Source organism: Dermochelys coriacea, chromosome 7 (assembly GCF_009764565.3).
Source record: "Dermochelys coriacea isolate rDerCor1 chromosome 7, rDerCor1.pri.v4, whole genome shotgun sequence".
Taxonomy (NCBI): Eukaryota; Metazoa; Chordata; order Testudines; family Dermochelyidae; genus Dermochelys; species Dermochelys coriacea.
This window is the reverse complement of record NC_050074.1, coordinates 116,298,242-116,311,087: the sequence shown is the minus strand read 5'-3', so window position 1 is coordinate 116,311,087 and position 12,846 is coordinate 116,298,242. Positions and strand designations below refer to the sequence as shown.

At 43.4% G+C, this 12,846-nt stretch overlaps 1 protein-coding gene across 1 annotated transcript in view; it reads right to left on the bottom strand.

Moving 5' to 3' along the window:
- The window catches only part of LOC119858842 (guanylate cyclase 2G-like), a 59,040-nt gene extending 46,595 nt beyond the window's left edge, over positions 1-12,445 (bottom strand). Inside the window, exon 1 of the mRNA XM_038410304.2 lies at positions 12,062-12,445. Coding sequence (XP_038266232.1) covers positions 12,062-12,445 — 384 coding nt within the window. The remainder of the gene's footprint in view (positions 1-12,061) is intronic.
- Positions 12,446-12,846: the final 401 nt, after the last annotated feature.

Here is a 12,846-nt window from a genome sequence, read left to right as displayed (position 1 = left end):
TCTCAAACAGCATTTAGCATCACCTCATTGCTGAGCAGCTACTGTGGGTCTGTGATTAAAATTTTTGGGCAACTGAAATTGTGCAGACACTCCGGTAGGGCAGGGATTCACTGCTGTTATATTTGAACTGGTTACATGGGATGAAATTCACCAGTGAACAGAGGAAAAGAAAAAGACCACCATGCCATACAAGTCCCACAGGCACAGGCTTTCCATTGGCCCTCTGCAAAAAAGCACAAGCTTATTCAGTAGTTTACACTGAGTCATATGACAGGTTTCAGAATAGCAGCCATGTTAGTCTGTATTCACAAAAAGAACAGGAGGACTTGTGGCTTTGTTAGTCGCTAAGGTGCCACAAGTACTCCTGTTCTTTTTTTGAGTCAATAGCCATACCTTTACTGAGCAGTGCTTATTTCCCATATCTTATCCCATGCATTCATGGCCATGTATCTCTTTAAATATTTTCCCCATTGACAAAAGGCATTTACATATTTGAAAGAGCTGGGAATCACATAGAGCTGAGCACAATAAAAGAGAGATTTTTTTTTCTCCCACTGCTCCTGACAGGATATTCACTCTGCATCTATTAAGACTCTATGTAAATATCACTATAGTCGCTTTGGTTAACGCTATGACAGAGTTCCCGCCAGAATTTCTTTGTAACCCACTTTCACACACTCCTAATTGGTTCTGAAATCTACTTTTACTACTGAAACATTTATTTATTATTTGTATTTGTACAGCACCCTAGTGACCCCAGTGAAGATCAGGACCTCACTGTGCTAGGCACGGTACATACACACAAAAAGAAAAGGAGTACTTGTGGCACTTTAGAGACGAACACATTTATTTGAGCATAAGCTTTCATGAGCTACAGCTCACTTCATCGGATGCATTTGGTGGAAAATACAGTGGGGAGATTTATATACACACACAGAGAACATGAAACAATGGGTTTTATCATACACACTGTAAGGAGAGTGATCACTTAAGATGAGCCATCACCAGTAGCGGGGAGGGGGAGGAGGAAAACTTTTCATGGTGACAAGCAAGGTAGGCTATTTCCAGCAGTTAACAAGAACATCTGAGGAACAGTGGGGGGTGGGGAAGGGGGGGAGAAATAACATGGGGAAATAGTTTTACTTTGTGTAGGTTTCAGAGTAGCAGCCGTGTTAGTCTGTATTCGCAAAAAGAAAAGGAGGACTTGTGGCACCTTAGAGACTAACAAATTTATTTGAGCATAAGCTTTCGTGAGCTACAGCTCACTTCATCGGATGCATCAGAAGCTCACAAAAGCTTATGCTCAAATAAATGTGTTAGTCTCTAAGGTGCCACAAGTACTCCTTTTATTTTTACTTTGTGTAATGACTCATCCATTCCCAGTCTCTATTCAAGCCTAAGTTAATTGTATCCAGTTTGCAAATTAATTCCAATTCCGCAGTCTCTCGTTGGAGTCTGTTTTTGAAGTTTTTTTGTTGAAGGATAACCACCCTCAGGTCTGTAATCGAGTGACCAGAGAGATTGAAGTGTTCTCTGACTGGTTTTTTAATGTTATAATTCCTGACGTCTGATTTGTGTCCATTTATTCTTTTACATAGAGATTGTCCAGTTTGACCAATGTACATGGCAGAGGGGCATTGCTGGCACATGATGGCATATATCACATTAGTAGATGCGCAGGTGAACGAGTCTCTGATAGTGTGGCTGATGTGATTAGGCCCTATGATGGTGTCCCCTGAATAGATATGTGGACAGAGTTGGCAATGGGCTTTGTTGCAAGGATAGGTTCCTGGGTTAGTGGTTCTGTTGTGTGGTGTGTGGTTGCTGGTGAGTATTTGCTTCACGTTGGGGGGCTGTCCGTAAGCAAGGACTGGCCTGTCTCCCAAGATCTGTGAGAGTGATGGGTCGTCCTTCAGGATAGGTTGTAGATCCTTGATGATGCGTTGGAGAGGTTTTAGTTGGGGGCTGAAGGTGATGGCTAGTGGCGTTCTGTTATTTTCTTTGTTGGGCCCGTCCTGTAGTAGGTGACTTCTGGATACTCTTCTGGCTCTGTCAATCTGTTTCTTCACTTCAGCAGGTGGGTATTGTAGTTGTAAGAATGCATGATAGAGATCTTGTAGGTGTTTGTCTCTGTCTGAGGGGTTGGAGCAAATGCGGTTATATCGTAGAGCTTGGCTGTAGACAATGGATCGTGTGGTATGATCTGGATGAAAGCTAGAGGCATGTAGGTAGGAATAGCGGTCAGTAGGTTTCCGATATAGGGTGGTGTTTATGTGACTATCAAGTATTAGCACCGCAGTGTCCAGGAAGTGGATCTCTTGTGTGGACTGGTCCAGGCTGAGGTTGATGGTGGGATGGAAATTGTTGAAATCATGGTGGAATTCCTCAAGGGCTTCTTTTTCATGGATCCAGATGATGAAGATGTCATCAATGTAGCACAAGTAGAGTAGGGGCATTAGGGGATGAGAGATGAGGAAGCGTTGTTCTAAGTCAGCCATAAAAATGTTGGCATACTGTGGGGCCATGCGGGTACCCATCGCAGTTCCGCTGATTTGAAGGTATAAATTGTCCCAAATGTGAAATAGTTATGGGTGAGGACAAAGTCACAAAGTTCAGCCACCAGGTTAGCCGTGACATTATCGGGGATACTGTTCCTGACGGCTTGTAGTCCATCTTTGTGTGGAATGTTGGTGTAGAGGCTTCTACATCCATAGTGGCTAGGATGGTGTTTTTAGGAAGATCACCAATGGATTGTAGTTTCCTCACAAAGTCAGTGGTGTCTCGAAGATAGCTGGGAATGCTGGGAATGTAGGGCCTGAGGAGGGAGTCTACATAGCCAGACAATCCTGCTGTCAGGGTGCCAATGCCTGAGATGATGGGGCATCCAGGATTTCCAGGTTTATGGATCTTGGGTAGCAGATAGAATACCCCAGGTCGGGGTTCTAGGGGTGTGTCTGTGCGGATTTGTTCTTGTGCTTTTTCAGGGAGTTTCTTGAGCAAATGCTGTAGTTTCTTTTGGTAACTCTCAGTGGGATCAGAGGGTTATGGCTTGTAGAAAGTGGTGTTGGAGAGCTGCCTAGCAGCCTCTTGTTCATATTCCGACCTATTCATGATGACGACAGCACCTCCTTTGTCAGCCTTTTTGATTATGATGTCAGAGTTGTTTCTGAGGCTTTGGATGGCATTGTGTTCTGCACAGCTGAGGTTATGGGGCAAGTGATGCTGCTTTTCCACAATTTCAGCCCGTGCACGTCGGCGGAAGCACTCTATGCAGAAGTCCAGTCTGCTGTTTCAACCTTCAGGAGGAGTCCACCCAGAATCCTTCTTTTTGTAGTGTTGGTAGGAAGGTCTCTGTGGGTTAATATGTTGGTCAGAGGTGTGTTGGAAATATTCCTTGAGTCGGAGACGTCGAAAATAGGATTCCAGGTCACCACAGAACTGTATCATGTTCGTGGGGGTGGAAGGGCAAAAGGAGAGGCCCCGAGATAGGACAGATTCTTCTGCTGGGCTAAGAGTATAGTTGGATAGATTAACAATATTGCTGGGTGGGTTACGGGAACCACTGTTGTGGCCCCTTGTGGCATGTAGTAGTTTAGATAGCTTAGTGTCCTTTTTCTTTTGTAGAGAAGCAAAGTGTGTGTTGTAAATGGCTTGTCTAGTTTTCGTAAAGTACACACAGTAAAGTACATACACACAGTAAGAGACAGTTCCTACCCTGAAGAGTTCACCGTGTAATTGGATACAAGATGCAACAAGTGAGTGTGACAAACAGGAGGAAAATAAGGGAGAAGGAAAGACAAAGGTAATAAAATTGGAGCAGATGGTTCCATAGGTAGCTATTACACCATTTAGTGGCCCCAGATGGACCAGCTTTTCATACTTCGTCTTAGCAAGGAGATGTATGTTCCAGTAACTCAGAAATGGCTGAACAAAAATACTCCAAGCTTAGAAAGCAGCTAGTCTTCTGTGAGGAATTTGTTTTAGGTTTGGGAATGGTTAGGCATGGAGAAATGAAAAATAAAACAATTATAAATGATTAAGCAAAAGAATTGTTATAAGCAATTGCAAAATCACCTCTAAGCATGCTTAATGGGCGTCTATGATGAGGCTGATTGCACTGACACCATGCCCTCTGTGATATGATGCAAAGGAGAGAGACGGCTGTACATCCTCTTTTCATGGCTAACATTTTCTTATCCCACTGACAATCTTCCCTAGAAATCAGGTTACATTTGGCCACATCTAGACAAGGAAAACAGGCTATTTAAAAAAACGTGTTAGCTAATACAAAGGCTCCCCTCTAGGGTTTGCCACATCCAACACATACAACAATTAACACAACTTGTCCTGCCTACCTTGGGTGCAAAGTCCTGTTTAAAATGATGTTAATTAACACGTTTGAACTAATTTTCTAATCAAGACATGGCCTTTGAAGTCTCTCTCTGCAAGGAAAAGGTATAGAGCTGAGGGGAGGGGGGGCGGAAAGAGATTTTAAATGGAAGCCCATCATCTTATGCATGATACAAAGATCACTGTGGCTGAAAATCCCCAGTGAGATTGCCAATTAAAAGATTATTAACTGTTTGCATGGGCTTTAAACAACATTTTAGACCTGGACTGGTGTGTCTCTCTAATTTTAGGGTGCTGTCATTCAAAAAAAATCCCTTGTTTACATCATTTCGAGTTTCATAGGAAAATTCCATGAACCAAAATCTAATCTTGGACCCAAAATCTAATCCACCAGTTTCAATGCCAATACAACTTTTTTTTTACAAGGAGGCATGAAACGTATAGTGGAAATTAGGTTGCAAACATAACTACACACACACTACTCAGAGTAGCAAGTGACTGAAGGTACAGAACTGGTTGGCGGACTGTTCCCCATAACGGCTGTATTTCTTTGTTTGAAAGCTCTGTGTGTAAGCTGGGTAAACAGCAAAGAGGAAGGCAGTATATAACAGCAAACTATTCTTAGTATCACAGGTATAACAGGTGTGTGAGTAAGCACACTGAGTAGTGAAGTGGAAGAGTGACGCTAACAACAGAGTTTCAGGGAGATTACACGAACAAACAACTAGGGATACTCTACTGAAAGTGGTCAATGACTGAAGATAAGAATTTTTGTGGTGAGCTTGTGTCTTGTATTGCTGTGTTTTACAAACGGAAATCTATGTGCTGAGGGCTGCAGAGGTGAACATCAGGTAAAGGAACTCCTGGAAAGGGAGAATGTATATGAATCAGCTGGCCTGGGTGAATCAGCTTTTAGAGTATAAAGGGAATTTACATTTGGATTTAATTTTGAAACTCTATTGAGACACCAGAAGATTGGGGAAAAGCAAACATACCAGCATTCAGCCAAAGTAAGAAGGGTGATCCTAGCAATGATAGTGTCATTAGATCTAATTTCTAAGCATAGTAAAATATTGAAACAAATATGAAGAGAGAAAAATAATCACTAAATATCTAAAAGCAAAAGTGCCAGAAACTATAAAGAGCCTACATTCATAAGAAACTAATCTTGCCAGACAAACTTGATTGGTTTTTCTCTATTTTTTTAAACATAGAATTGCAAAACTAGTAGCTAAAAGAAGCACAGTAGAGATGTTATATATCTGGATGTTAGTAAAATGTTTGCTAAAGAATCTTGAAAGAGTGTACTCTGAAAAATTGTTTAAATTGGTTTGCGTATCAGCACTGTTTTGGGATCACAGCTGGACGAAGTAAAAGACACATGGTCCAGTAGTTAAGGCATAGGATTTAGGAGAGCTGGGTTCTATTCCCAGCTCTGTTGTGGGACAATGGAAAAACCATTTCACATTTCTGGGACTCTATTTCCCCTTCCATTTCTGGGCTGTTTAAACTTGTTGGGATAGGGACTATCTCACACTGCATTTGTACAGCAGTTAGCAAAATAGGGTCCTGATCTCACTAATTAATATAAGTAATAAAGTCAAGGTAATTACAGACAGCAGTGTAGGAAAGAATATGACTGGGTGCCATGGACAAGTCCTTTGCTCACTCGCATTCTATCCCTGCGAGCCTGGGGCTGGAACCTCCATTATCTAATCCCGGAGGATGGCAGTTGCAAGAGATGCTGCCTTGAGCTGAATCCCCCAGGCCTGCCACGATGCCATCCCTGGAGCATGCTGCTATAAAGGAGTGGTAGGAATAGTGAGAAGGTCCAGTGTGCTTCTGCACCAGGAGCATGAATGTGACTAGAGTGTGAACACTAGAGTTCAACTGGCTGGCATGGATATTCTGTTATTAGAATTCACACTGATCACGAGCAGATCACAACTTTCATGAATGTTTCTGTTACTTGAAATTATCTGCTGGATACTTTTTCACCACCATATTTCAGCCTGCAAGCTTCATCCTGGCAGGGCTGCTTTGACCATCAAGCTATCTGGATTGGACATGCAGGTCATATTGTATGGTTCTGGTCCCTGAGTAGATGGGTATGATTCCCTCGAGTCAGGTTTCCAGTGTGGATCCTTGCAATTGCAAATGTAACACTGACAGACCCCGGTTGTCGGCAGGCGGGATCGAACCTAGGACCTCTGTAGCTAAATGCATGAGCCTCTATTTCATGAGCTAAAAGCCACATGGCCTTTAGCTAAGTTGGTAGCAGACTCATTAATTTCTCTCTAAGTGATCTCGGTGCCACTAAATGGGACAGACTACCAAACCCAGGAGGTGTGTGGGTTACACAAACACCCAATATGTGTTCCAACATTCCTGCCAAGAAATTCATTCCCTAGCTCACACATGGCAAGCAAATGTGAAACTGCCGGAATCACAGCCACAGAAAATCCATTTAAGCATTCAAAGGCGCATTCATGAATAACCATGTTCACCATCCGTTGGCTACCTGAGGAGTGGTCACAGACAGTGAGGAAGGCAGGGAGATAGAGGAATGGGGGTGGGGGGGGCAGGCAGGAGAGAGAAGCCTGTCTACACTAGTAGTAGACTACTGCTGACAGTGGTGTCAGTGACAGGTAGAGCTGAAGCAGTGATGAGCAGAGCTTGCCTGTAAGTGTAGGCCACGACAAGCCAGGCTCAACAGTGTTAGCCATGATTAATACGTGCTTAGAGCAGGGCTATGGTGTGTTATGGGGAGCTCTTGAGGACTTCTCAGGGCATTGGCGCAGAGGCTCCAGTATTATTTCCATCTAGGATATCAACCCCACTAAGGCCTGCCTGGAGAGAGAGTATGAACAGCACAGATCCAGAAAAGGGGGTGGGAGTGAGGGTGTAATTAAGCTCTGACTCCCCTTTTATTAAAGAGAATTTTCACTGTATCTCCTTGCCTACCCTTGGGGTCAATGTGCTACAGTGGAGAAACCAAGAGTTACTTGCTCCTCGACATCTCAAGCCTTTGATGTCACAGAACTGCTGAGAAGGAAGCTCTTTCCCTGTGGACACCGTGCTCCTCCCACGCCCCAATTCTCCAGCTTTGGCTCCCTCCCAGATGTATTATTATTCGTTATTATAAGGGTGCCTAAGGGCGCCTGTCCAGGATCAAAAAGAAAAGGAGTACTTGTGGCACCTTAGAGACTAACAAATTTATTAGAGCATAAGCTTTCGTGAGCTACAGCTCACTTCATCGGATGCATTTGGTGGAAAAAACAGAGGAGAGATTTATATACACACACACAGAGAACATGAAACAATGGGTTTATCATACACACTGTAAGGAGAGTGATCACTTAAGATAAGCCATCACCAACAGCAGGGGGGGGAAGGAGGAAAACCTTTCATGGTGACAAGCAGGTAGGCTAATTCCAGCAGTTAACAAGAATATCAGAGGGACAGTGGGGGGTGGGGTGGGAGGGAGAAATACCATGGGGAAATAGTTTTACTTTGTGTAATGACTCATCCATTCCCAGTCTCTATTCAAGCCTAAATTAATTGTATCCAGTTTGCAAATTAATTCCAATTCAGCAGTCTCTCGTTGGAGTCTGTTTTTGAAGCTTTTTTGTTGAAGTATAGCCACTCTTAGGTCTGTGATCGAGTGACCAGAGAGATTGAAGTGTTCTCCAACTGGTTTTTGAATGTCCAGGATCAGATCCACTTGTTGTACAGTCAGTCCATGAGGAGACCCGTCTCTGCCCCAAAGAGCTCCCAGAGTACATTAAGGCAGGATGCAGGGGATGGATGAGATGACAAACAGAGAGTAGGGGAAGTGAGAGACAAGCAAGCAAGTTTTTGTACATTAAGCATAGATCTCTGCTCACCATCCACCTAGCCAGCTCCTCATCTCCCTCTCCACCTGCCTCTTTCCCTTGGCTCTTGGTAGGGGCCACCTGCTCACTCACTACCCCTAACTGTGTGGGCCCTTTGCCCTGCACAAACCCCTGCCCTCCAATTGTCTTTACAGCTCTCCCTGGGAAAGCCACCTCTCCTTTACATCCCCTAGCTCCTTCCCCATGGTGCTGCTCCTCGCAACCCTCCCTTGTACTCTAGCTCCTCTCCCACTGCACAGGAGCAAAACCCATCCCACTCACATTTCCCCATACACCTCCTCTCCCTCCATATCCAGGCCTGATTATTTGAAATATTTTGCAATGAGGGCATTGATAGAGGCTGAAAATCACTTTCCCATGTAAACAAGCCCTAGATTTGTCACAGAACGAGAGCAGGAATAAGCTTGAGAATGAGAAGCAGAAAAGGAAGGGTCAGGAAGGAAGGGGTGCTGGGTCAGGAAGGATCAGGGAATCGGGATCAGAAGGGAAGGGGTGAGATCAGGGACTGGGAATGGGTGGCTGGATAGGGACTAGCAAAGTTAGGGAAGCTCTGATATGACCCTGGATCCAACTTCAATACAAACATGCCCCAAGCAGGTGGTGCCCCCTTGGAAACTGGCTGCTCCCTCAGTGGCCTCTAAGGCAGCTGGCCCTAGAAGCATCTTTCTGAGACACCTGGCTGCTGTCTCAAAGTCTGATTTCTGACCACTGCCTATGTAGCTGAGCCTTGGGAGCACACGCTGTGGCCTCAGAGACAACAGGGGATCTCCCAGGCCAAGAGACATGAAGTTAACTGGTGTGAATGGGGAACTGGGGACAGCGAGTTACAGAAGAAGAAAAAAAGAGAGAAAAGAAGACAGGAAAGAGAGAGAAATTACAGAATAAAGTAGATCTGGTGGTATCTGTACCAGGGTATAGCATGAGGGGCAGACGGCCTCAATTAATTATCAATCACCAGCACAGGGAAATTACCCTGTTACATTGATGAATAGTCCCAAGTAGAGGAGCAGAAATGCAATCAGTTGGTATATTTAAACTAGATGGGACAATGCACCAAATGGACAGGACTAGGGAACATTCCTGCAGCAATGGCATGGAAAGTTGAACAAGAAAGACTATTCCAAGCCCAATTCTATAATTAGAAGCAGAAACTGTGAGGGGTGGGGGGGTAATCCCACAGTATAACAGATCCTGCTTATTGTGAATTTTGATATGGCAAAGCTCTATTTGTAGTCAAAGTCCCATTGTTTCATTGCCACGCAATGAAATATGCAAACTGTAGCTCTGATTATAGTGCAAACAAACCTGAACTATCGCAGGAGATAATGAATATCTCAAAAGAAAGCTAGTTCTGATGGGATTGGCAGGCCAAAGAGATTCAGATGAACCTTTGACTGTTTGGATTCCAATCCAAATAGAACAAAAACTCTGGGCCTTTTGCCTATCACTGCTTACAAGTAAGCCACCTTCTTAACATTCTTACTAAAAGGTCTTCATTTGTTTCCAGCAGATTTTAAAAGAGCAATTTTCACAACAACAACAATCAATCCTGTTTAATGTCACTGAGGTTTGGCTTTTGACCCATGAAACTTACTGGTGTAAAACAAGAAGATTTGACTTACAGAAAGAATTCTATTAACTAGACAGTTATATTTAAGTTTCAGAGTAGCAGCCGTGTTAGTCTGTATTCGCAAAAAGAAAAGGAGTACTTGTGGCACCTTACTCACAGGTTTCAGAGTAGCAGCCGTGTTAGTCTGTATTCGCAAAAAGAAAAGGAGTACTTGTGGCACCTTAGAGACTAACAAATTTATTAGAGCATAAGCTTTCGTGAGCTACAGCTCACTTCATCGGATGCGGAGAGTGATCACTTAAGATAAGCCATCACCAACAGCAGGGGGGGGAAGGAGGAAAACCTTTCATGGTGACAAGCAGGTAGGCTAATTCCAGCAGTTAACAAGAATATCAGAGGAACAGTGGGGGGTGGGGTGGGAGGGAGAAATACCATGGGGAAATAGTAACCACTAACCCAGGAACCTATCCTTGCAACAAAGCCCGTTGCCAACTCTGTCCACATATCTATTCAGGGGATACCATCATAGGGCCTAATCACATCAGCCACACTATCAGAGGCTCGTTCACCTGCGCATCTACTAATGTGATATATGCCATCATGTGCCAGCAATGCCCCTCTGCCATGTACATTGGCCAAACTGGACAGTCTCTACGTAAAAGAATGAATGGACACAAATCAGACGTCAAGAATTATAACATTCAAAAACCAGTTGGAGAACACTTCAATCTCTCTGGTCACTCGATCACAGACCTAAGAGTGGCTATACTTCAACAAAAAAGCTTCAAAAACAGACTCCAACGAGAGACTGCTGAATTGGAATTAATTTGCAAACTGGATACAATTAACTTAGGCTTGAATAGAGACTGGGAATGGATGAGTCATTACACAAAGTAAAACTATTTCCCCATGGTATTTCTCCACCCCACCCCACCCCCCACTGTTCCTCTGATATTCTTGTTAACTGCTGGAATTAGCCTACCTGCTTGTCACCATGAAAGGTTTTCCTCCTTCCCCCCCCTGCTGCTGGTGATGGCTTATCTTAAGTGATCACTCTCCTTACAGTGTGTATGATAAACCCATTGTTTCATGTTCTCTGTGTGTGTGTATATAAATCTCTCCTCTGTTTTTTCCACCAAATGCATCCGATGAAGTGAGCTGTAGCTCACGAAAGCTTATGCTCTAATAAATTTGTTAGTCTCTAAGGTGCCACAAGTACTCCTTTTCTTTTTATATTTAAGTAGCTTCGTAAGCAGAACAGCTGAGATTTAAAAAGCTGCCTGTAGAAACTGTCCAAGAACTCCAGCAGGCAACTTTTAAAATAGCCTATGGGAATAATTTAATATGGGCATTTTAACAATAGACAGTAACGTATCATTATTCTATCCTGAGATAAGTTGGTGGGGGGCAAAAACTGAGTATAATAGCCTGGATATATCTGATAGACACAATGTCCTAGACTTAGAATAAGTGTTAGTTATTAGGAAGTATCACTTTTATCCTTTCCATGATTTTCATTAACTTTCAGAACTGATAGTTCCCCCTGTCCTCCCCCTCCCCCCCGGAGCAAATATCTTAATTTTATTTGCAAAAAGAAAAGGAGTACTTGTGGCACCTTAGAGACTAACAAATTTATTTGAGCATAAGCTTTTATGAGCTACAGCTCACTTCATCACAAAAGCTTATGCTCAAATAAATTTGTTAGTCTCTAAGGTGACACAAGTCCTCCTTTTCTTTTTGCAGATGCAGACTAACACGGCTGCTACTCTGAAACCTGTCATTAATTTTATTTTTTCCCTTGATTTGTACACTGCCCTAAGAACTAAGCACACTTGCAAACCAAAATACATTTGGGACTGACAGCACAACTAAAATGCTCCCTGCCCATCAGAACTAATGACATTCTCCCCCTTAATTCATCCTTCCACAAAAGCCTGTGAAAGGAGATCAGCTTTGCAGAATGCTCTGAAAGCCAGCAATCTCAGGCTGTATCAGACCAAGGATGAGGAAAGCAAGTTCCAGAGTTGAGAAGAATTCAGGGGAAACATCTTCCCAGGAGCTACTTTCCACAAGCAGCTGTTAACTCAAGCACCAGCGATAAATTCACATCTTTAAAGTAGCCCATTTAGAGATTTATAGGTGACACACAACTCCCTGAATTAGTCAACTCATAAGGAAAGCAGAAATACACAGTACAAAGAGTGGCAAGGCCGGGAGAGAGAAAGTGGTGGGAAGTCATACCTACCTCAGCGGCTTCTGAGCAGACAGGTCCGAACAGGGCCAAAACGTTCTCCTTCTGAACCTGATTGATGAAAGCATTGATGGACTTCTTGGCATCACAGCCGCAATCAGCATAAACAAAATCCAAGGTGTAGTTACCCAGATAAGATGGGTCTGTATTGACTTTATCAATGGCAATCTGGATAGCTGAGCCCAGCTTTCGGGCACTAAGTGGGTGGGAAGCATTCCAAGGAGCTTGAAATGCCACAATAAGCTGAGAAGTTTCTAGTCCACGATCTAAAGCATTAGCAAAGACCACAGCAATAAGTGTGATTATGGTAGAGTTGTGGAGAGGAATCAAATTCAGAATGAGCCTGCATATGTAACAAGGACCCATGCTGAGATCCATGCTGTCCCTTAACTAGCAGTACATCAGCAGTTTGGAAGACTTCACTTTCCTCCTACTCTTAGTGCTACTTATACTATTGGCACTAATGACAGCACCAGCTCTTTTGCCTGTGACATGATTTTAATTAAACAATGCTAATTAACTGAACCCTTGCTCTCCAGAGCATTTTGCAATCTATCCTTTCAGTAGGATCCTTACTTTGGACTTGGTGCTGCAAGTCAAGTCTGCTCAAATATTTTACAGCTTTCCGTTTCATTGCATTTAGGAACATAACATAAAAACGGCCATCCTGGGTCAGACCAATGGTCCATCTAGCCCAGTATCCTGTCTTCCAGTGCCAAGTGATTCAGAGGGAATGAACAGAACAGGCAATCATCAAGTGATCCATCCTGTCATATACT